This window comes from Mchenga conophoros, linkage group LG3, assembly GCF_057382185.1.
Source record: "Mchenga conophoros isolate Kocher_MC1m ecotype Shallow Benthic linkage group LG3, M_conophoros_male_GT1.1, whole genome shotgun sequence".
Taxonomy (NCBI): domain Eukaryota; kingdom Metazoa; phylum Chordata; class Actinopteri; order Cichliformes; family Cichlidae; genus Mchenga; species Mchenga conophoros.
In genome coordinates, this window is record NC_140528.1 from 76,496,127 (window position 1) to 76,522,196 (window position 26,070).

The following is a 26,070-nucleotide window of genomic DNA, read 5'->3' on the forward strand; positions in this document are numbered from 1 at the left end:
ATTAAAGGCTTTTTTAGGCAGAGGTGTTTCTAGGATCCTTAAATGTGGTGCACAGGTAAGTGGTTCAGATATATGTGTATGTGCATGTGGTAAAAGTGAAGAATGCTGTCTCACACCTTCTCTGCCATACGTCCACCTTTTCAAAGTGAAGGTGTTAGATAGTAGTTGCAAGAACAAGTGCTTTGAGGGCACATTTTTGGTGTTATTTAACATCCATCCATCCATTCATCCATCCATCCATCCATCCATCCATCCATCCATCCATCCATCCATCCATCCATCCATCCATCCATCCATCCATTCATCATCCATCCATCCATCCATCCATCCATTCATCCGTCCATCCATCCATCCATCCATCCATTCATCCATCCATCCATTCATCCGTCCATCCATCCATCCATCCATCCATCCATTCATCCGTCCATCCATCCATCCATCCATCCATCCATCCATCCATCCATTCATCCATCCATCCATTCATCCGTCCATCCATCCATCCATCCATTCATCCATCCACTTCCTTCCAGTTATCCAGTCCAGGGTCACAGGGTGACTGGATCCTATTCCAGCTGTTATTTAACATGATACAGTTATATTTACAATGTTGCATTAGAAGGAAAAGACAGGGAATCCGGCCCGCTTTGTCCCCTAATTACCACCCATGGTTGCCATAAAACGACATAATTATTGGCTGGGGGGGTGTTTTATGCCCTCACCTCATTTTTCATGTAAGATTAAACTTGATTTTTCCAGCGCTGTTGGACATCATCCTCCCATAGCGCAGGGAAATAGAGCTGAAAACATTTCTCTCTGTCTTTTCTGAGATTTGTTCGAAACGACACTCCTAAATCTCACTCTCTCGTCCCCCAGCGCCCACTCTGAACTTGCAAGTCTGGTTTTTTTTTTCATCACTTTCAACTGGGGAGGGATCAAAGCCGTTGAGCGGGAGGTCCTGGATGGCTGGACGAAAATAAAAAGCAGTCATTCACATCGGACACCTGAGACCATCCTTGAACAGGGACATGCATGACCGCCTGTTATCACAGGACCCTCAAATCTTCGTCTGGGTTATGCGACGGCAAACTAAAATGTCTCTTTGACAGCTGAGCGACTCCATCCACCGGGGAAAGGTGAGACGTGTGGATGAAAGGTTCGGGAAACAGAGTAGATCTTATTCATGGATCTTTGCCAGGAAATAGGTACAAAGTGATGCACTGATGTCGTATACAACTGAATGTTAGGGTGGAAAAAAAAATCATCTAAGTAATAAGTAGTAAACCGTGTAGCAAATGTGGCTTTCAAGTCTTTGGCTGTGACCTTGCTTTGCGACCCTCTACAAACTGAACACACAGAAACCTCGGAGTATTTAAGACTTTCTCCTCAAAACGTCTCATTTGATGTGCAGAGTCCCAAACCCCAGAGGATCTCAGAGGCAAAATAAGCAAAGATTAAAGAAGAGTGACAAAAAGTTGCATGAAAACTTTAAATAACTTCTTGTATACCTGATCGGGGTAGCCACATCTCGTAATGCTGAGCTTTACTCTTTGCTAAAGTTTCAAGTTGTTTAGTGTGCCTCTTGCACGCTCCCATCATCCCTGCATAACCTTTTTTTTAAAATACGCACACACTTTAAAAGCCCTTGAACCTAACACACCTACTGTATTCTCAGCTGTAAACACATCTCAGAATGAAACCAGGTGAAGCTGTGGAGCATGAGGTTCAGTGGGTCAGTAGTAAAATATCAAGGCTGGCCTAAACTTTGCACCAACTTAAGTGAAAAAGTCTGATTTCCCAGATTTCTCTTGCTGTCCTTTAAAAACATCTGTGAACCACATGCACTGGTATTGTAATTCAACCCAGTGATCACTGCTCTGCTTCCTTTAAGGTTCTGCCGTGTGCAGACCCCTGTTACAGGGTCCGCATCTCCTGGATTCAGTCTTTTTCCCGGGACTTGACGAGAGAAACAAAAAGTGTTGCCAGGGAATATTTCCAGCCTTAGCCTTAAAATATTACCTGACCTGGTCCCTCGTGAGGTGCAGGCCACCCAGAGTGTCATCCGAGAGGATTTTCACAATCTTTGTGAGGAACTTTGTTGCTTTCCTCATGTGGACAGTCGCTCTGCGTGTCTCTGTCTCCCCTCTCTCGCCTGCCTTTTCATTTTATCAGTAAGACACCTCTTTGCCCCTCCTAATCTCCTCCTCCATCTGTCTCCTCAGCCCCTCGCAGAGATCTTCTGACCCATCGCCACCTGCTTCCTCTCCACTGATGCCGCCGACTCTGATAAACCTCCCCTTCGGTCACTGTGCAGCGGGGGCGTAAGAGAGGGAGGGCTGTTATGAAAGGGTGCAGGGAATGGACAGGCAGGAGGACAAGAGTTGTCATGCTTGCAGCCTGAGGGCAGGTAGGATGATTTTAGGCCCTGCTTCTCTACCTTTCCCCAGAGTGCAATTACGCAGGCAATTACTCTCCCTGGGCGATGCACAGCCGCTAAACCGCCAAGATCACATCCAATCTGCGAGAGCCGACTGGGATACTGGATGCTTAATGTACTTCAATAGGCTCACCCTCATGATAACAAGCTACAAAGATGGCTGGGGGGGGGGGGGGGGGGGGGATGTGTGGAGGATGAGGAGATGATGAGGTGAAGGGTAGGGACAGTAGAAGCGCACGTGCTCAGTTGATATGTATGAGGGCTTACATATCCGTGAGAAAAATATCAATGCAGAGCCTCTCGTCTCTGCTTGTCAGCGACTGTAGAATACGATGATATGACACATCTTTACTCTGCATTAATCTTCCTAGCAATTTCAGATGGATATCCATGCGTGTGTGCCTCCACATCTGGAGTGAATAGAAGGAGATCAGGCTCCGGAGTGAAATGAAACCTCTGGTGCTGTGCTTTTCCCCCAGCTTCAGAGCATGTGCAGGAGTGCAGGTGCCAATTATTTTCACATCTAATGTAAACCAGAGAACAAGGACACGTCAATCACAGCTGCAGCCTTTTGGAATGGAAATGGGATGTATTCATAGGAACACCGCTATTTTGGCGGCTGATGAAATGTGGGTTGGTTGGGATTTCTAAAAATATCCCAGTGGATTCAAGTTTTGTAAGGAAAACCTCAAGTCGTCTGAACTTCAGACTGGTCCGTCCATAATGAGCAGAAATTGTGGCGATGTGAAAATGGAAAACTATTACTGACTGTGAACAATAAGGTGTTTCAATTTTTGAGTCATGCTCATGAAAACATTTATTACTCTGGAATGTCACTCATATCCTAACCAGTGTTAACAGAAGAAGCCATTGATGATTTGCAGGCAGGCAGCCAGGCACTAACAACACATTGACGAACAAGGTGTGCTGCCATGTGAGCTCTTTTGTGAGTCTGCAGTCTAATGCTAATCAAGCAAGAATTGCTGGGCCTAAAAACAATAAATGGAGCAAATTTGGAAGTGTCCAAAATTGCAGCTCCACTAATAGCCACTTGTGGTTGGCTCCAAAAGTGAGTCAGTCCCCATAGACACCCACCTTAAAATGTTCAACGTTAGAAAAATAAACCTCTTTAGAGCCTTTTACTAAAAGTCTTTCTGAAATGAAACGAGCAGTACTACATTTATCACATATTTGGTACAATAGTTGAAAAAGATCCCGAGCCAGCCTTCCTGATCGCATTACTCAGTCTGTTGGTGTTACCAGCTTCAATTCTGCTCCCTCAGCACACAAAATACAGTGTACTTTCCACATTTTAGTGATAGAAAATCTCCATCATTTTGCATCACATATTGATGGATCTCAGCTTCTTTTGTAAATGAAACCTGCTCGCTTCCTTTTTGTTCGCGGCCTCTATTGGTTTGCTGGTTCAGCTTGTTGTTGATGTGGATTCCCAGGATAAACTCGCCCTTCCTGAAGTTAGTCACCATTTCTTTGATCTTATTTATTTACAAGTACATGAATCCTCCCAGACCACTCCACAAAATCATCCATGAATACTCTGTACTCCTCCTCATGCCCATTATTTAAACATCCAACCACTGCAGGATCATCAGATTGTTTTTGTAGGTGGCATGAGTTATACTGAGGTTTGCAGGCTGAACAGCAATGGTGACAGCACAGTTGTCTGTGGAGCTCTTTACTACACACCAAATCAAACAGAGCACTGTCCAGGCTCACACACTGTAACCTGTGTCAGTTAGTAAGTCATCCAGTGATTATGATTTTGGTTAGAGCTAATTCTTCCTTTCATAACAACTATATGAGGTGCTAAAGTTTTTTTAGAAATCACTATTTAAGGTTTAAAGCTATATACAATAGCGCTGTGGCTCATTAACGATAAAGTGGATACCGATACAGGGTGCTAGCTGTTTGCTAGCACTCACCTTTGCTAACATTAGTCAATAAACTGTCTTTGTCTTTTAGTGCATTTGTTATCAATTTATCTATCAGGTAATATGTAATATGTAAATACTTGAAATTCAAGTATCTTTTTTACCAAATGTGAGCACTAATTGGTAGGAATCTCTGTCAGTACATGCTATAAATGCACCTTGCTAACCAAGCTCGCTAGCTTAGCTCTTGGCTTAGCACTCCTTCTCTTCCAAAATGTTCAAATCTAATGTGGTAACATGACCATTATAATCTGTATAGTAATATTTATTAATATTAGTGCCTGTGGTACTTCTTCATTATGTATTTTGTTGTGAGTCAAATAAAATTCTGTCGTGGAAAAATGGTGGCCATTAAGTTGTGCACAGAAAGTGACATGTGAAGCAATGAAAACAGAGAACATAACATCATATTTGCATGTGGGGATGATGAAATTAATACATATGAAAATAAAAAGAACTGGAATTTGTAATAAATGTTTTTTACAGACATAGAGATGTTATTAATACATATATACATACATATGCTAAGATTTTGGGGCATATTAGCATGCCAGTATTTGCTAAACTGCCCTAAACTGTAAAGGTTAGAATGATACTAAATTTTACCACCCTTTCCCTGCTCTGTTTCCATCTAGTACTCAGCTTTATCTAAGGTTTAAAGCTATGTCTTGCCCTCCATGTCATACCTGGTATTTCAGGACCAATTTGATAACTGGTTAGCTAAATATTTGCAGTCAGTAGCCATTTCTTCACCTTTCTAGTTGCACGAAAAGACCGTATTTACTGTCAGCACAGCCAAGTCGGTGAAGAATCAATTTAGCAAGGTTCAAAAACGCATTGTCACCTTACTTTTTGGTGGTACATCCCAGCTACAAATCTTTTGCCATTGCTCACATTAAATGGGGTTAATATATATTTGAATACTTTGCACTTACATTTGTTACAAAGCCTGAACTGTAGACTGTACCAAACAATGTGGGGGCTGTTGAAGTGCCGCGGATAATCTATTAACTCGAAGAAAACTCGATGGAACAACAGCATGCGGCTGCTGTGTCAGAGCAGGGTCAGAGTGAAGCCCTGTGCTAAGCGCCTGCCAAATACATTCAAAGTGTCTGAGAGATAAAGGAGGCGTCCGTTTGACATTTTAAGAAATGCCATGTATGACAACCTCTAAAAGCTACAGGAAATCTGTTCCCTCTGCTTCATGTTCTTAAAAAGCTCTTTTCCTTTTAAAGGCAGCATGAGAGTGACAAACCAGAGAGCAGTCTAGACATTTTAGCATCTCCAGCTTCAGAGACGTGTATGCTCCTCTTTTTTTCCTCCATGCTAATTCAACCGGGGGTCACACGGCTGAGTGTTTGCTTGAGTGCCTCACTGTGGGATTAGGAGATTCAACAGGCAGACAGCCATTTGAATAATTGTTTTCAAATGTCTTTCTTAATATCGAGATCCCATTACTTACTATTCGCCACACTCCCTAGCGATGAGCGCCGGAGCTTTGTGTGTATGTATGTGTGCGTGTGTCTAATGGAAGGCACTTATGCGAGGCCATGGAGACTCGCTCAGGATGCCACATAAATGGAGGCTCAGAACACAGAAACACAGAACACTTGATGTGGATTGGCTCATTAGCTGCACAAGTGGAAAGACTACACTGACTGCAGCCACCTTGGGATGAAGATAACGGCTTTGCTGTCAACTGCGGGACAGCGCTGAGGTTTGGCCAACACGGCTTCAAGGAGCACAGCAGCATAGATACCATTTGTAGTGACATATATTTAGAATTTAGTCAGTGTTCTGAGTTGCTTCCAGAATATCAGCCCTAATAGAGCACATAAGCCTCCAAAGATTGATTTAATAATGGGACTGCCTCACTGAAAACCACTGCATTTAATATTAAATCAATATGCAATTTGTGGTTTTAGCCCAAGGGCAGAATGTTCTGACCATGAAAATAAAAATGTATTGGCTAATTATTAAACCGACCTGAAAAATAAACAAGGTAGTCAAGAAAAAAAAGATGATAATCCTTAAAAAAACAAAAAAAAATCCATCTGTATTAAATTAATCTCAATTCAATTAGCAAATAACAACATAGTTCATATCAGGGCACTTTACTGAGGTGACGACCTCACATAATCACAGAGAGAAACTCCATGACTGCCTTCGAGGAAGCACTTGGCAACAATGCGGGATGGAAAAATGAAGGAAATTAATCCAATTTGTAGCTAGCCTTGAATATTGTAGAATCACTCCACAGCACAATAGCACTGACTCAGGGGAGGTTCAAGGCCGATGACTGATGGCAAACAGCTGAGCTGTTAGATGATGCACTGTGGTTACCAAGTAATAGTTCATTTCTTATTTTGTGCAGAGCAGCTAGCATAGAGCCGCCTGCTGCTAGCAACAAGTTAGATAAGGGTGATAAGAGTGAGCCCAGCATTAAACCTGGAGGCTGAAAAACCTGAATAATGGCCCTGTGCTGGTGTCACCTTGCATAGATGTTGTGCTATGCAGAAGGGGATTGCGGGAATTCCACCTACATAGAGGCTGCAGAGACAAACTTGCATAATGTTGACTAAAACACCAACAGAGCATTGAGTGCAGTGAGGCTGCAGGTATGTGACGTGTCGAAAAGCTGACTGTAACAGAAGAGAGCTACAGCAGAGTTCATGAGAAGCACAGAGAGTGACAGAAGCAGAGTTTTAATTGTTTTCAAATCTCAGTTTTTATTCACAACAAAGACCTTATTTGCATTATCATGACTTCAGAACCTCATACAGTATTTGCTTCACCTTGTTTTTCACACTGCCCCCTGGTGGCAGTACACAGCTTCAACATGAACATGTACAGTTTTTTGCATTTTTGCTCATGTACAGACTTTCACATTTGAGTCATGCTGCATTTCCTCCTTTGAGTTGCTCTACCAGCCCTTTACTGCAACCACCTTCTGCCCTTGCTTATATCTGATTATGCCAAAGGACTTTTCTACTCTATTTGAGCATCCAAAGCGCTTCGTACAAGAACTTTTCTACGCTTAAGTGCTTTCTGTGTAACATTTATACATATTCACAGTGTGATGGATACACCAGAGAGCAACTTGGGGTTCAGCAACTTGTCCAAGGATACTTTGGCTAGAACAGCCAGGGATGAAACCACCAACTATCTGCTCAAAAGTTGTTCTGTTCATCTGGACGTAGCATTTTCAGTGGGAGAGTTGATTGAACAGAATCAACTTTTGGGCATTTACTTACCTGGATGGAGCATGCATCAAGACACCAACTATCTGATTGGTGGATGACCCGCCTCCTGGTCCGTCTCCTAATCAGGTGACGGAATCGCCCACTGAAGAATATCCCATTTATTTCTTATTTTCTTGGCCTGATATTGCACTTAAAACAACAGTTTGAATTATTTTCAGGCATTATGCTGGCTTCATTCATCGTGAAATAGCAAGGAAACCTCATGATGCCATGAGACTGGTCATCAGTCAGTAGTCCAGTTAATTCTGAGCCTCTGTAAATGGTGGCCTATGTGTAAGAGTGTCTGTAAAACCCCATGAATTAAAGCCGAAAAGCTACACTTCAGTCACATCTGGATTGTTTGATTTAAACAACATATCTGTGGCGATGTACCGAGGCAAATGTTCTCTTAGTCTAACAATATATAGACCTACAGCTGCTTATGTTAAGATGGGTTACTTGCTCCCTTTTGCATTTAGAAGCCTAATTTTAGCCACTGTTGATATTTAAAATTCAGACACGGCTGGAGATGATTCAATAAAGTTCTGTTTACTGCACATAATGAAAAACTCTCATCTGCTCACAAAAGGTCTCATAGCTCAGGACGGATATAAAGCTCTGGGAAGTGTCCAGATTGACTACAGGCTGATTCGATTTAGCCTTCAGTCGCCGGTGTTATAACTACTTTCTGTCCTGATAGCAAAGAGCAAACACTCAGCTCACAGTCAGTGCAGCAACTTCAATACGGCTCTCATTTCGGAGATTCAAGTCTTTTGTCAATACTTTGCATCTCCTCCTTTATTTCAAATGACAGCCTCAGCCTCACACACACAGGATAGCAGTGTTTTCTGGAGACGTGCCTTGCCTCTCTTTACAGACACTTTTTTTCAGCTGTTCTTTACTGCAGGGGTTGCGTTGCTCGAACTTTCTCTTTAAATATAAACCCGAAGGCGTTGTGTTGGATCCAAGTCAGGCGACAAACTTGCTCAGGTCATAGTTCTCACTTTTTTCTTCTTTAGAAACTGGTGTGTAATTTTGGCAGCGTGCTTTGGATCGTTTTCACGCAGCAATATCCCTCCTCTGCCAGGCTTCTGGAAACTGCGAGCCATCTTGTTTGCCAGTATTTTGGTTTATCCACAGGCATTCACGGTGCCGTCTATAAATGTCAACCGTCTGCACTCCTACAAGGCCGTATCATCATCACACCCCCACCTCTGTGCAGTCACCGCGGTGGTCCCAGCCAGGCTGTTCCATCTACCCGAATGTAAACATCTGATCCATTTGTCATGTTCTTTAGCGAAGTTTTAGCCTGCAGTTTGGTGCCAAAGATCAATCAGGTCATTTTTTTCCCTTTTTTCAAAGCTTGACATTATGCGATGTCCTTCGCAAATGTCTGAGCTGTCACACAAATTCAGATTTCCATTGATAACCCCGGTGCCAAGTCTGTAGCACTCGCCCATCTGTTTTCAGAGCTAGACTGTTCAAGTAGTGCAGCACTGTCTGTGGCATTTCAAGAGGACAGCCACAGTGGCTCTGATTAGTGGTGCTGTGGCTCGTTCTGTAGCTCCTGATTTCTACTGCAAATGTTTCTGCTGATTTCCAGCAGGGCACTGACCTCTCTTAATGCTTTTCCATCCTTCTTAAGTCTCACAATTAGATTTTTTAAAATTCCTCTGGCAGTTCTTTTCAAAGTAGAGGAATAATGCAGACATGCACCGCTTATAGAAAGATCTAGTAAAGTACTCATGGGCAGGTATTGTGAGGTATTATCTTAATTAACGGCAATTTGAATGGCCAAAAGAAAAAACCCTGCATACTTCAAATCACTAATAAAATCTGATAACGTTTGCCCAAACAGGAGGATTTAAAGGTTTTAAAGGACTTTGTTTTCCCCTGAAGATGATATTTTCCACCATGTTTGCTGCGAGCGAATCCTGCCGTGACTCAGGATCCTCTCTCTCACAGAAATTAGCAAAAGTTCTGGTCACAGGACGGTTTTGCTGTCCACTTTGGTATATGTATGGTCTGTGTTTTTCATTGCATTACATTAACACTGCACACTAACTCCAGGTATATGCTGTGCACCAAAGGTGTAGATTTCAAGGTGGGTGCAGGAGTATCTAAACTCGTGCAATCATTCTCCGCGCCCTCAATAAAATGATAAAAGAGGCAGAGGACATATTTAGGAAGAACTGCTTTAATGATTTTACTCTGAAAGGAATGTCTCGACAGCAGAGGGTCTTTTTAATGCATAAAATATTCATATAAATTACAAAATGTCAGCTGCATAATGCGACTCTCCCATTTCAGCACATCCCAACGGAGTTCTATTGAACTGAGATCTGTGGAGGCGGTCTGAGTGCAGTGAACTCCCTGTGATGTTCCAGAAACCAGATTGAGATGATCTGAGCTTTGTGAAATGATGCATTATCCTATTGGAAGCAGGTATTAGAAGACGGGTACACCGTGGCCATGATCAACAACAATACTCTAAACTTTAAATGATGCCCACTGGGTGCTAAAGGGCCCAAAACGTGCCAGGTAAATATCCCCCATATGATTACACCACCAGCAGCAGCCTGGCGTTTTACTGCAAAACAGGATAAGAGGCATGCTTTCATGGTGTTTACACTAACTCTGAGTGTTGCAGGAGACATTAAGACTCCTGATGTCAGTTTGGAAGATGTGTGAATTGCATCCTGTTTCCTGTTCCAGCTGAGGGGAGTGGCACCCAGTGTGGTCCTCTGCTGCTGTACCCCATCGGCTTCACGGCTTGACATTTGCACTCAGAGATGCTCTTATTCATACCTTGGTTATAACAAATAGTTCTTTGAGTTATTGGTGCATTCCAATAAGCTTGGTTTGGTCCATATCCTCTGGAATTTCCAGAGACTGTGCACCCAGAGGACTGCTGCTTATTGGACAGTCTTAAAATACTTGACCTCTGACCCGGAGGTTCAGGCCACGGAGATTTGAACTCATGGTGACGACAATATCATGAGCCTTTTATGGCTAGTTGCTGTGTCCAATCTTTGTTTTTACTCACCCTCTGAAAGATATTAAGGCTTTTAAGGTATGTTTCCTAAAGAAAAACCTAAAATCACATATTGGTGACGTGTGAATGTTGCAGAGAGCTGAACAGAAATCAGAATTCTTGCAAGCGTATATAGGCAGGTTATGTCCCCATATATAACAACACTAGTTTGAAATCCGACAGAATGATAACAATGACTCTCGTGTCTTGATCTGGCAAATAGGAGAATAAATCACGCCTGTGTGTTCACGTGCGATCATGTTACATGAGAAAAGTCGAGAATATTTATATGAAAGCACAACTACATTGTTCTGTGTATATGTCAAACAGTTACCTGCTGGCAGATTTTCATGTTATAGATGTTTCCTCTAAACTCTGATGCAAAAATGACACAAATTGGTGAACAAAAATTCATCCGAGTGCAGGAAATTGTGTCCAGCCCTCAAAATTTCCAAGAGGGAGGACCCACAGACCCCAAGCTTAATGTGTCCCCACCCCACCACGCTCCCTCCGTGTCAGTCATCACCCCACTCACTCTTCACTCTGGTGGGGCTGAGATACGGACGGGTCCAGAGCAGATAAACAGGCAGCAATCGCTACACCACTCGATTATTTATTTCTCTTATTTAAAACCTTTTTTTTTTTTTATGTGCCCCCAATTTTCCGTCTTGTCGTCTTTCTGCCTACTTTCCTCTCCCAAGGCGGAGACAGTCGCTAAGCAACCCGCACAACACAACACTGCAGCTCTCCAACTTGGCTCAGCGCTCGCCGTGCCCCTGTGGTTTCAGACAATCAAATACACGGTGCGTGCGAGTGTGCGTGCTCGCACAGAAAGCGTGTGTGAAAGGTGAAAGCTATGAATAGTTTCCATCTCATAAGCAAAAGCCAACAGTCCCTTTAGCTTTTAAGAGCTGCCTCTTGACTCGAGTGCGGCATCATCTTGCATTCATTGAGGATTTATTGCAGGGCATCCAACTCTGAACCGCCTTCCACTGAAAACGCAAAAATGAGTGAGGCTGCGAATCTGTGGAAACGTGCTTTTAATTCATTTGAATAAAACCAGCAGACAGCTCCCTGTTGTGCACGGAGGCGTCCATCTCCAGACTTATCTTCAAGGACAACGCGATTCATAACAGAGTACAAATTTGTGTAGAAATAATAGCTACAAAATTATAGCTCCCATTGCTTGGAAACATATCTGAATGAATGAATAAATCAAGCAACCGACACAGGCTTTAAAAAGTGATCGATTTAATCAGTGTAAAGATCCAAGGCTTTGGTTGGAGCACGCTGAGCTTCTCACCAACCTGCAAAGACACTACAGGAAAGCGCACCCCGGTAACAACGCGAGCATTCGACAAACGGCTGCAAGTATTAATGCAATTAATCAAACACAATGTCTTCTGAGCTGCTAGCACCACTCGCACGGTACAAAAGCACCACAACCAGTAGGAGGAAAACAAAAAGGAAAGAGCACATTTCAAGCAGCAGCTGCTAATTACAAGACTTTCACAGATTGTTTTTGAAGTTACATTCAAAAAAAAAGGAGAATCGTCATCACGGCTTTACAAAAATATACATTTGTGGGCATGCACGGAGCAACGCTACCTGTCGCGTCTGGCACTTTAAAAAAGAAGCTAAAACCAGGAGATCCCCGTCACTTTACAAAAGCGAAAACTTGAGAACAAATGGCACTTACTGTAACTATAGCAGTGAAAGATCTCCGGGGAAGCATCGCAGCTACACGCACACGTAAACAAACGCTCCCGCCGACACGGCCGAGAGCCGAGGCGCGATCAGCAGACACGCACGCACGGACACAGTGAGAGGATTTCACTTCCACCACATGTATTCTTATTCAGGAAGTAGAGTCTCTACTAAAATGAAATAAAGGTAAATGTTTAAGAAGAGGCTGGTTATATTTGATTGTAATGTCCTAACGTCTCCTTAGAAAACACACCTCTTATCTCAGCATTAAGGCTTTAAAGAACCTCTTAACTTTTGGCTTTGACATTAACCTTTTTTTTTCCACGTTCTGGTGAAGTTGGCAGTAAACTACAAACAAACAGCCCGCTGACGCTCTATTTGTACAAACCAAAATCAGCTTTACACACAAACATCACATGTGTAACTCGATTTGTATCAGCTGAGTGCAGTGAGAGATATTCAGGCCTCTGCTGCTGTAGTGCTCTGGTCTTGGCTCCCTTCAGCGGCAGGGCTAAGCGGTCCCGCCCACCACAGGGTCAGGACATTGTCCTGCCGGGTGTCTTGCCGTGACATCACAGCACCGCTCCCCTCAGTGTCAGAGGCCGAGTCACCCTCGCTGTCGCCGGGCCACGGGAACTGCCGCTGGCCGCTGGATGTTGCCAGCAGCGGCATGAAGGGATGGATACTGTAGAAGAAGAAGAGGAGAAGGACGGAGCAGCAGAGGGGGGCAGAGAGAAGATCCAGGAAGGGACAAATGAAAATAATGGCGTGATAAGCTGTGGAAAAAAAACTGTTTCTGCTAGCGTGACATGACTGGACTTTCAGCTATTGCACACGCAGCATCACGCTTGAAAAAAGAAAATGCACGATTCATTTCACAGAAAACAACTGAATTACCTCAGGCTTTGCAACATTTTATACATAACTGCTGCACATTTACACCATCTGTGTTTAATTAAAAGTCAACGTTTCATTTTTAGTACATCATTGGCTTTATTCTCTGCAATCACGTATTCACAATCAAAGCTGTTTTTTGTGCCAGAGTATCCAGAATTATTGAGAAGCTGTGGTTTGGTCTTCACTCTCTGCTCTCACAAAGCAGTGACATGCCTGACTAAAGCCAAAGCTGCTCTGTCACTGAATGTTTTGGATCATTTGTTTTGCCTCCTATGATTTTGTGAAAAATGACTGCATGACCCAAACAGCCAGACACAGCAAAACAGCAGCATAACTGAACAACAGCGTAACATAAGTGAATTAGAAAAAGCTGAAACTTTGTTAATTGCTTTTTATTCAGTTTTGTTTCTACTGAACAACAATGCAGCTGATCAAGATTAGCTTCACCTTTGTAAAATAACACTTTTCCTCTCATGTTAATTATTGAGAAAGATCCACCTTCAGTCTAATATTATAAATGTTTTCATTACTGGAATCTAATCTGTCAGTGAGCTGGATTAGATTAGTAATCATACCTGACTCCGTTGGTGCAGTCCCAGTACGCCTGGAACCTAAGCTGAGGCTGCAGTAGTTCTTCATTACCATCAGGAGGCGCTGTGTGGGTGTCCCATACTGACACCACTCCCTCCGTGTCTCCACTCAGCAGGTACCTGCCAGATCTAAACACACACAAACAGAAACACGAGTGGGAATCGGCTAATACGACGATCCTTGCTGCTATTTAACACAGAAAAACCAGACGAATCACATCACACTCATATACAACAGGATCACTGATGCAGTTTCCCTGTTACTTACTGATCGAGGTCAAAGTAGATGCGCTGATTAGTGGCCACGTTCCTTTTAAGAGAAAACACAACTCTTCCCGGCTCTCTTAGGTCCCAGCACAGGATTTCTGGATCCTGCACACACACACAAAAGAATTTCCATGAAATCATTCGTTCCCAAGCCTGGATGCTAACTTTATCCATCACAAACAACTGCCACACAACAAAAGGCAGTCAGAATTTATCTTCACAGCCTGTATATAAAATTTGGACATAGCCACACTAAGGTCATTTTGGGGTTTGAAGCTTTAATATTAACATTTTTGCCAGCGTTAATGCTTTAGAGCCAGAAGTCAGCACGAGAGAGACTTCCAAGTTAGCTTAAACTAGCTAGCATGGTTAGCAAGCTGCATCAATAGGTTTTGTGTGCTACACGCAGTCACTTTCATGCATAACTGTAACAAGCTGATAATTCTTGATTTCACTACTAGAACATGAGCCATAAGCATCTTGAACAGTCTGCACCTCGCGGCGGGACATGCTCGTCAGATAACTTTGGTTAAAAATGTTCCCAAAGGCACAAACTTGGCTAAGTAGTGCAGTTCAGTAGCTGAAATTAGCAGAAGTGAGAACCAGGAATAAAGCAGTCTCTTCCTCAACTTCAGCACTGACTAATGTCCAAGTTTGAAAAACCCAAAGATCATCAATGATGGAGAAGCTCAGGTTGATCATGATCAAATCACAAGTCACTGGGAAAGCAGCAAATATGCCATTTACCAACATCTACCATTTACCAACATCTGTAGTTTTTCAGCCTCAGGTTTTGCCACTTGATAAAGCTTCAAAAAGCCAAACTTTTTGTCCAATTTCTGTTCTGAGGGTTGAAAACTCAAACACACATCTCTTCAGAGGACACAGAGTACTTACAATAATCATAGATAAAACAATAAAACAAGAACTATCAGACTTTTGATTGATAGCTATTACTTTCAATGGGAGCTCTATTAAATTTAGGACCTACCATTAATCTTCCTTACACACTGCCTTGATATCATTTCTTCAGATTAGAGCGAACCTGTAGCTGAATTAGCTGGCATACAGTTTGCAGCAGGAGAATAATGTTAGATGCTAGCTTAAATATTTCATTTTAAGTTGCTGACACATGCTGAGAGGACTGAGTATCATGTAAAGCTTTACATCATACTTGTGTATTTATATTGTGCAAAGCAACATCAGTTACCTGCTTAACACCCAAACACAACTGATAGTTTGTGTGTGTTCAGCAGCGATTGTTACCTTCGGGTATCTCTCTGCTTGAAGCTGTGTGCGAGTCTGTTCGTGCGTTACCTTGCGGCCGCCGGTGTACAGGTAGTTGCCGTCGGGGGAGAAGAGCAGATGGGTGAGACCTCCGTGGTGACGGGTCGGCAGCAGAGCCAGCAGGGTGCCGTCCTGGCAGGAGTAGAGGCCAGCGCAGCGGGAGTAAGAGCCACAGGCGTAAACAGATTGGCAAGGGCTGAAGCCAAAGCAGGAGATGATGCCACTCTGGCCTTGCTTTTTCACTGCGGTGAGGACAAGAGAGAGCATTTGGCAGCGCTTTCAGCACTTTATAGTTCACAGGACACAATTTGCAGTCTCGTCGACTCAAAGTTGACTTTTTGGCAGTTCAGACATTCCGGAGTCTGTCCATAAAAGCAACAGATTTCTCAGTGATTACACCAGTGAGCCAACGGATTACAATCTCAAGGTGATGATGGTGTGTGTTAGTTAAAGCCTTTGCTGGATCTGCCTCTGCCAATTTAGAAAAAGTCGTTCAAGTACATTTAAAAAAAAAAAAGAGCTTCCAGTGAAATGATGCCATATGAATGTGAGACGGAGGAAAGAAATGCATCACAGTAAACATTGTGTTCTCCTTGGTTTTTGTCAGAAGTACATAATAAAAACGCTCCTTGTCAGTTTGTTCAAGGAGGCTTCAGCCTGTGAGATGTGACAGCCAGCTGTCAAACAGCAACTCACTGAAAACAAGAAACAACCGACTTCACATTATCCTCCCTCTCACGTCTGTTTACTGTCTAAGGGTTTCAATTTCTCACAATATTTCTTGTGAATCCCAAAACGTTGATTCTGTTCATCTGGACGAAGCGTTTGGTCACTCATGCGAGCGGCTTCTTCAGTCTCAGCTGACTGCACGTTTCCCCAACCTTATAAACCGACCAAGTGTGTGAACTGTGTCTTAATTCCACATATTTCACATACGAGGGTCAGTACTACAGGCAGAAACATGGGTTCCCCAGTTTCACCCATTGTGGCCAATTTGTATATGGAAGAAGTGGAAAAGAGGGTTTTGTTATCCTACCCTGGGACACCACCAAGCCATTGGTTCAGGTATGTGGATGACACCTGAGGGAAAAATCAAATCTCAGGACGTACCACAATTCATGGATCACATTAATTCTGTGGACCGACACACCAAATTCACCAGGGAGGATATAAAAAGTGTTAGCCGTCTTAGACTGTGAGATTTCCATCAGTAATGGGGGACATCTAAAAGCTGACGTGTACCGTAAACCTACACATACGGATCAGTATCTAAGGTTTGACTCTCATCATCCACTGGAGCACAAACTGGGTGTCATCAGGAGGCTACAACACAGAGCGAACACCATCCCCACAGACACAGCGGCCAGGGAGGCAGAAGAACAGCACATCAAGAAGGCCCTGAGTAAATGTGGTTATCCCAGCTGGACCTTTGTCAAAGCTGGGAAGGCACCTAAAGAAAGCTCCAGCCGATCCAGGACAGAAGGACAACCGCTGCCTAAACAAAAACCTGTAGTGATCCCATGTGTGTCAGGAGTATTGGAGCAGTTGAGACGCATTTTCTCTAAACACTTTCAAACCCCAAAACACGCTGCACCCAAAATTTGTCACCCCAAGGATCAGGTCCCCCGACACAAACAGAGTAATGTAGTGTACGCTGTTAAGTGCCAGGAGGATTTCTACATCTGGGAAACAAAACAACCCTAGGCTAAGTAGTTAGGTGTTCTGTGTTGTCCTAACTCGTCAGGCCAGAACTCCACAGTCTATTTCCACCTACAGGCCAGCGGACACTTTGAATGATGAGGATGTAACATCCTGGACAGGGAGGAACGCTGGTTTGAGCGCAGAGTCAAGGAGACCATTTACATGAAAAGGGAAAGACCATCTCTGAATCGAGGAGGGGCCTAAGGGTACATCTGTCACCATCTTACAATGCTGTGATTGCAGCCATTGCATCAATGACCAGTGGTCATGGATCATTGGTGATGACAATATGCAAATTAATGATTTAGACTGACTGTCCATGGTTTGCCACTGGTGCTAGTTTCAGTTATTATGCAAATACTAGGAGAAACCTGCAGTCAGCTGAGACTGAAGCAGTCATTTGGATGAGTGAACAAACCTCTTCCACTGAAAACGCTTCATCGAGATGAACAGAACCTTTTAGGATTTACTTACCTGGATGCTCGAGCATGCATCACGACATTTCTTGTGAACACTATTTATTTATAGCTGCATTTTTGAGTGTCGTTGAAGTTTGCTCACAATCAGCAAAACATCCAACACAGAATGCGTTAAAAATGACGCTGCTGGTAACAGTATCATCAGAAAGTCAGTGTCTCACTGCAAACTGACACTTCTTCAGTCACTCTGACAGCAGGACTTCACCGCTGTGAAGGAACAATGTGTTTATAGCACAAGGGTGTAACCTTAAAGCAGTGTTTCTCAAATGTGGTAACAGTATCCCTGAGGGAACTCCAATTTAATATCCTTGTTTTCAGTACAGTCGTTAACTGCTGTAAAACCTCACACAGGAAGAAAGCAATAAACACAATCACACCGGCTGTGAGCAGGAGGCCAGCTTCTAATATTTTAATGAAAAAAAGACAAACTCAATTTGTGGTTGAAATGTAGCAGCTGAAAGCGCGAAGAAAGAGGTGATACACATATTTGTGTTTGGCCTGATGAAATGAAACGAAAAGATGTTAAATGGGTTTTACGTCACCCGATTGAGGAAAGCTCATCGACAAGCTTCAAGGTGAAAGCCGATGAGACGTTGACGACTGACCTATTGTGGGTCGCTCCTCACAGTCTCTGCCCGGGCGCTCGGTGTGGAAGACCCTGACCATTTTGTCAAACCCACAGTAGAGCTGCGCGCCATCTGGAGAGAAGCACAGCGAGTGAGCTGCCGTCAGCTCGTCCAGGTGATTGTAGGGTCGGAAGCTGGCTCGCACCTCCCCGTAAAATGCATCCCACACATGGACGGGGTTGTCACGGCTACTGCTGGCTAGACTGAAGAAGAGGAGGTCGAAATAAATAAATATGAATGAATGATTTAGAAATGAATGAGATGAACAAACTGAGCTAACGGAGGGAACAACTAACATGTACTGCAAAACAAACATACAGCTACATGCTTCGCCTCATTATGAAGACAAGGCCGCAGCACATTCTTATTGATCCGCATCAGGGCCAAAGACTGAGCCATGCCTTTTTAACTCTAATTATTGAGCACTGAACAAACGCTGAAACATCACTGCCGCTCAATTAGACAAAGGAAATGAGCCCCCGCCGCTGCTGCCGTGTTCTGTTATGGCCCCTGTGAGCCGCGGCTTTATTCCAGAGCAGGGAAATGCCCAATTATAATGCTAGACTGCTGCTAGCTTGGAGCCATGCCTAGAACTCAGCGCAACTTAACCGAGCCATAACAGGGGCCCTTATTCCCTCTCTACAGGAGGGGCATCAACAACACACGGCTTTTGGCAGGCAGATAGTTCAAGGAGCGCAGAGGGAGAAACAAAACAGCGATGTGAAAAGAGGGAGAGAAAGGGTAAGCAGGAGACATGGCTCTCCTGCTTTGCTAGATGTTTTCTTTTAATCGTCACAACCGCAATCTTTTATCTGACTGCTACAGTCAGTCGGTGTACTCTGTCCGACCACCTGACTGCGCCCTGCAGGAGCTCCTGTTTGATAGATGGCAGCGATCTGAAGACAATCACGAGTGTTTGCTGTCAGTTTCCATCAGCATTTGGATTATAGACACGACTCGAGCGCTTCCCTGCCCGCGAGACTTTTGTTGATGATTTTGGTTTGTCCAGCTCCAGACCCTCACCCACTAACATGGTGAAAGCTGTACGATGTGAGGATGTCGGTGCCAGTTCTGGGCCTTGATCCACTCAACTGCTCGAGGGTCTGACTGAAGGATGATGGGAGTTGGGGGAGTTGGGGCTGAAGGGTAACACACCACGAAAACTGCTGGCAACCTGACCTCGGCTCATTAGCTCAGCCTTACTTCTCTCACCGCAGACGATAAGCAGCCTTCACAGCGACGGCTGGATGCTGCTGATGCTAACTTTCCTTCACAGCACACACACACCAACACTCAGTGATGTCATAATTGCCACATACTTGCTAGAGTGCACCCTTCTAAACACAAAAAAAGGAGAAGGAGATGAGAAGCAAAGCCTCGAGTCAGGGATTCACGAGGCCCTTTAGGTGTTGTCTGGACTCAGGAGTGCTGTTAGCGGGCTGAATCGCACTGTGGGCCTCAAACAGGCGAGCGGATTGCGACGAGGCGGACGAGACGCAGGCCAACTCTTCACTCGTAATGAGAGACATCAGAAAGCTTTTACAGCTTCCCTCCTTGCAGGCAGCCAGCTTCCACAACCGCTGCACATACCTCTGGGATCAAAGAATGAGACACAAGACTACAACAAAATCTTCTGCATTCAGACAGTCTATTAGACACACTGCAGCACAAAGAAAAGCCGACAAATTCACCGGGAACCCGATCCAACCACCCGAGATTAGAAACTGACACAAAACACAACCCGGTGCTTTTTTCAGTGTATACACATTTCACCGTCTCCAAAGTGGACTTGAAGCGAGAGGCTTAGGGAATAGTTTGAAAAAGACCAGGTTCAGCTCACAAGCACGTGTCCGGCTCCAAAGAGTTCATCTTGGGGTACCAGCAGTAGTCATAGATGGTGTCTCCTTCTGCCATCCGCAGCACTGGACTCTAGCAGAGAATAAAAGAAAAGACAGACAGTCAGTAACAGAGGGACTGAGACCTCCTGCATTAAGAAATGTAGGCCAAAGGCACTGGCTGGATCCATCAGCTCTGAGGCTGACACTAAATAAGTGGCTACCCAGAAAAATTCAATTTCAAAAGCCAGTGGAAGCATGCGAGAAACAGAGCAATCAACAGTCAATCTTCTCCTCTCATTACAAAGGCTGCGAGATTTCAACTAGAGAAAATGGATTATATTTCAATTATTTTTGTTCAGTGATCCCAATCAAACCAGCTTGTAATACAATTAAAAGATCGGCTCACTACTTGACATTTCGCCCCGACCAAAACACAAAGTCCATTTTATTCCCACAGATTAATCTTCACTAACGCGTTTTATCAGGCAGACGTCTCAAAGGATTTTTGTTTATTGTAACAAAAAGCAAAACTGACGTTTAGTAATAACCTTCATAAACATCATAAACAGGGAAGCTCCAGATTAGACTGAGACTGCTGACCTTTACAAATGAAGGAGTCTTTATAGCTACGTTCATCTTTCAACTGAATTTAAATCCATAAAATAATGAATATTTGCTCTAACATTTGTTTGTTGCTTTCTCATTTCCCGTCGCCTGTCCGGCCCCCGATGGCAAGCTATTTGTGTACTCACCATTTCAGGAAGCAAGTCCCAGTTGTAGCTGTAAATCTCTGGAGGGATGTTGTACACTCGGAGGACATTGTCTGCACTGTTTGTCAGGATACAAGAACCATCAGGAGCCCTAGGTAAGAGGAAGAGGAGGGATGACAGATCATTAAAGACTAGAACAACAAGTACTCGGGCTGGGTTTGTGTGCATGTTAAAGTAACACAAAACACACATATAATACTAACATATATGCAGCTGCACTATAGCATGTAAGCAGCTCGTACACAGACAACTGTATTTATAGCATTAATTAAAGAAAACTGACCTTTTCTGGGTCAGAAAGGTAAAGCAGAAGTGTTATAACTAGGGATGGGTACCGGTGTCCGGTGCCATGATGGCACCGGTTCTGACATAAACGGTAGTAACCAGACCGAAAAGCAGCGCACATTTCGGTGCTTTATTTTCCTGAGCTGTGATACACTTCTAGCCAATCATTTTACGTTTCCCAGGATAGTAGGCGGGGCCAGGTACGTACGTTCAGTTAGAGCAGAGCTACAGATTAAAAATGTCCAAGGCGAAGCGGTCAAAAGTCTGGTTGTACTTCACAGCAAAATATGCAAACTCAGCAGCAACAAGTGCTTTAAGCTGATACTGTGATACTGTCAAAGGAGGTAACACCTCGAATCCGATGAAACACCTGGCGACGCATAGCGTTTTTTTTAAAAGCCGAGAAATGCGCCGTATTTGATAGCTTGCTGCGAGACCTCACACTGTGCACGTTGGGTGGGTTGCCAGTTATCGGACCCGGAGCAACATCCCCCAAAAACCCGAAGAATAGAGTCCTGGCCCCTAGCCCTGCCAGTGTAGCAGAAATGATGACGGATGATGATGATGCAGCAGCCGTTCTTCTCTGTGTGAGTAGCTTCATGTTGTTCGTGTGTAATTTACGTTGAGTAGGCTAACCACGTTATTACATTAATGCATGTAAGGTGAACTAGCAAACATCATCATAGCTACATGCGGCTGTCTTCTTGTTTGATGGCAGATACTCCCTTCACCCTGGACAAAAAGGCTAAAATGACCAAAGAAAAAGTGGGAAACAGCTGAACATGAGAGGTTTTTGGACAAAGTTTGTGTTTTTTTTCCATTGTTTAAGCACTGCTTCCAGCCAAGAGTGATACCATATATGCCCCATAGCTGCAGAAAAGGCTAACATTGTTATCTTTTTACAAAAACAAAACAAAACAGCTGAACATGAGAGGTTTTTGGACAAAGTTTGTGTTCTCCATTCTTTAAGCACCGGTTTGAGCACCGTTTAAGCACCGGCACCGTTTCAAAAGTACCGATTTGGCACCGGTATCGGATAAAACCTAAACGATACCCATCCCTAGTTATAACTGGTACTGGTAGGTTTGAGTCTATTACCCTAATTCTCTCTGGCCTCCAATTAAATATCACATTGATTTTAAAATCCTATAAAATCCTAAATAATATTGCACCTAGCTGTCTTATTTGATCAAAGCTCAGGCTCACAGTGTCAGCCTGCATACTGTTCTGCCCAGACTACATACTAGTACTCTGCCCATTGGAAGCAACCAGTGAGTTCAGGCGTGACATTACTGGGCAGTGTGGTTGTAGCAGCATCTATTGTGCTCATGCAAACAATGATGGAACCTCACATGTTGATCTGATGCCTTTCCGAGAACTCCAAGTCCAGTGGCAAAACTCAAATATAGCGGCACCCCAGTGCTACCTACCTCTCAGCCCCCCTGCAGATGCACACAGTATCCATTTCAAAGCCTTACGTCGCCTTGTTTTTGTGTCTAAGCCCAGTATGTAATAACCATGAATACGCCCCTCGCAATGTTTTCTTCATATATAAAAAAAGAATTTACCATTTGCAGCCTTTCAGGTAGTTCTCCGGCAGGTTGGAGTACTCTGTCCAGGAACCAGTCAGCATTTGAGGGTTCTGGGTAAAATCTAAGCTGAGCCTGGAGACAGAGAGACAAGGACGTCCTTGGTCAGAGAGGCGCTCGCAACAAGCTCACGCACTCCACTAAAAGCTAGAGCTCACATTTATTAGGAGATGAGCACTTAAAGGTTTATAATTGAAGACAATTTTAAAGCTCATTGCTATTTTAGGCACACATCATCCAATGAAGTCCCTAGCCTCAGTCAAACACGCTCTGTGTATAAAACACAATGGAAACTTCCAAGTAATAAGCTGCTTCATTTACACACAGTGACACTACAGCTGATTGTTAATTAGATTTCTATTAGTTGACTACATTATTTTTCATCCTGGGTCATTTTCTCCAAATTTTAGCATAATGATGTCTGACAGCCTCAAAATGATGAATCAGTTAATGCTCTGGTGCTTTTAGCTGCCCCACTTAAACACGAGTGTCAATTAAAAAAGCACTTCTCAACATCTAACAACACATTACTAAACACGACACTCTCACTGTCACTGATAAACTTTAAGCTTCAAACACATGTTGACTGCATTGATTGGACTGTTAATTATTTCATCTGTTCACAGTCTCCACCCACTCAGCCAAGTTCTGCACTGCTTACATAGTTGGTGGCTGGAGCCTATCGTGGACTCACATAGGTCTAGAGGTTACAGCCTAGACAGGTTGTGCATCCACCACAGAGAGACTGTAACTCTTCATGCACAGAATCACTGATTAACCCCACATGCATGCCTCTGGAGTATGGGAGGACCATACCTGACACATGCTATACGGCCTGTCACCTTAAATTCGTGTTTGATGTTTTATGCAAAGGATTTTGGTTACTTGGCAGATAATTTTAAGGTAGTTGCTAGGCAACATGATGTTGTTACAATGTCCAATACAGATAAGAACCTTCAGAGGCCCAAGATGTACATTTGGTTGCTCAGCGCCGGGTCAAGTAGGAGGAGTTGGGGGACAAACAAACACATAGTCGGAGATTTCATGTATCACAGTATGAAGTAAAGACCCAGTGTTAAACAAACACCGCTCTAAATGCTCCGTTTCAGACAGGTTCTTCTACTCTTGCGACTTGTATGACAGGGAATACCACTGTTATGGTCATTTCAGGGGCGCAGCTCTGGCTGTGAGTACAGAAGCCCCGCCCACCTGTTGTTCACAAGGATAGCTACTGTGAAGCTACCTGCTGGTTTTTGAAGTCCTGCACTAAAGCCACGAGATGAGGGTTTCCACTGTCGCCATCTTGGGTGCAACAGGCCAGATGAGATTGTGCCTAGACCTTGAAACTGCACACTCACTGGTTGATTCTTTTGATTGAAAAGTCATTAGCCAATAGTCTAAGGAGCTTAGAAAGAAAAGCGTCTGGACTTCTTTAAGTTGCTTGAAGACGTTTCACCTCTCATCCAAGAAGCTTCTTCAGTTCTAGGGTCAAATGGTGGAGAGTCCCAGATTTAAGCCCTGTGGGAGTGTCCCCCCGAGAGGGACAAAAGGACCCCCTATTGATCCTCTACCTAATGACATGAGCCAAGGTGTGAAAATGATTAGACTACGATGACCTGGATGACTGAGAACCTTCACAGACTCATTAGCCAATGAGCATGCAACTCTAAACCATAAGACCTTTTCTCTCTCTCAATTCAATGCAGTCCAAAATAACCAACTGCGCCCATTAACTTCTGCACTGGCTTCCTTTTGTTTTTACCTGAAAAAGACAAATTTACCAGCTATGCAAATTGTAACATAAAAAAAGGGTGTAAGAAAAATTAAAAAGTAAACTTCATACTTTTAAAAATATTTTTCAGATGATATCTTCTGTGTTCATCTGCTACAATCTCTTCTAGCAGTTTCTGCCTTTTTATGAATGCGCATCTTGTATCTCAACTCTGCCTAAATATTGCAAACTTACTCTACGTTTAAATCTACAAATAAACCTTTTTTCTTCCACGTACTGTTGTCCGTCACCGGGGCTCTCTGCAGATCCATCACCGTTGTGTTCCTCCTCTGGTTTTGGCCCTTCTTCTCCATTTTGATGGTATTCTTCTTCTTCCCCGATGACTACTACCTCTTTCCCACTATGACCTCCCTCCTCACACTGCAGCAGGTCTCCTGTTCCTGACAGCAGAAGCCAGATTAAACACAGGTCATCTGTAATCTTAATTTATATTAATATATGCATATAATCATGAATTAAAACAGACACAGTCCTGTACCTTCTGCTGTTTGGGCTGGCATTCCCTGCAGCGAGCTAGGCTGTGTTGGTGTTTCTTCATGCCTCTGACCAGGCTCCACAACCTGATCCTGCCCCACGCCCTCCTCACTCATCCTCAGCCTCTTGGCAGATGGCGAAGCCCCTTCCTCTGAGATCTCCCCTGCACCTCCAGGCAGTAAAGGTGGAGGCTGTTGAGGGGGCTCATTATCTGCTTCGGAGTCCTGCCCTGCACCACCTCCACTTTCACCACCTCCCACAGAGTCTGACATCTTTGTTTACCTCCCTCTCTCTCTCTCCCGTGAAGCCCTCCACCCAGCTTTCAAGCGCCCGGTGTCCAGCGGTCGCTGTCAGACGTGGGTGAGGTAGGTGCTACTGGGGTAGTGCTTCCTCCTGCAGTGTGGATGTTTGAGTCTGTTGGGGTACGAGGACATCACAGCACCCACCAGCCTAGGAAACATTGAGTCGAGAAAACATGAAGACGAGAAAAGCGAGACCAACAATGAGCTCGTCAAAACAACGGAAGACCATGATAGCACGTTCACGAAAACCAGGAAAAAAACCGTTAAGTCAGACTGAAGATAAAGTGAACGTGCAGCTGCTGTGAGGGGAGCACGTCACTGCCTCACAGCACACACCTGTGGCTAGTCGTGACTGCCAGCTGCCTCACCAAACTAGCATACGCGTCTATTTGGTCAAGTTAAAGCTTGAGCGATACATATTACATTCTTTCTACATGTCCACGCACGCCCGGTTGCTATTATACATAATGGATGATTTTGGTAAATAAATCAATTAGCGACATTTGCTTTAGCTTCTTATTGAGCGTCCCTTCACATCGGAGCACACACTTTAGCCCAAGTTAGCATTAGCCTACGTTAGCAATCTGATGCTATATACCTGTGTTGTGGCTTGCCTGGCCTTTAGTTGTGTTCGCGGTTTGGCCGAAAAGCAAAACCCGCAGAATCAAGAGTTTCACCAAAAGCCGGAGAAAAAGACCGAACACACAAAACTAATCGCCGTCTTTCTGCTTCGGGACTTTGTTTCCCTTCACCATCTCATTAGGAGAAGTTGTAAACACTGCGGGCGGCCATGTGCTTCAAACT

At 43.9% G+C, this 26,070-nt stretch overlaps 1 protein-coding gene across 4 annotated transcripts; it reads right to left on the minus strand.

The window, feature by feature from the left end:
- Positions 1-11,891: 11,891 nt before the first annotated feature.
- wrap53 (WD repeat containing, antisense to TP53) lies at positions 11,892-26,068 on the minus strand. Of its 4 annotated transcripts, none has more exons than XM_085267309.1 (11): positions 25,865-26,068; positions 24,969-25,414; positions 24,708-24,864; positions 22,678-22,773; positions 20,807-20,915; positions 20,057-20,145; positions 18,196-18,419; positions 15,441-15,652; positions 14,125-14,228; positions 13,842-13,985; positions 11,892-13,054 (listed from the first exon to the last, which is right to left on the minus strand). In XM_085267309.1, exons 2-11 carry the CDS (start codon positions 25,234-25,236, stop codon positions 12,829-12,831), a joined length of 1,629 nt encoding a protein of 542 aa, XP_085123435.1. In that variant the 5' UTR covers positions 25,237-25,414; positions 25,865-26,068; the 3' UTR covers positions 11,892-12,828. The 4 variants fall into 4 exon arrangements, with proteins under 4 accessions (XP_085123435.1, XP_085123433.1, XP_085123434.1 ...); XM_085267307.1 differs by having other exon boundaries at positions 24,690-24,864; XM_085267308.1 differs by having other exon boundaries at positions 24,708-24,870.
- Between the last annotated feature and the right edge of the window lie 2 nt (positions 26,069-26,070).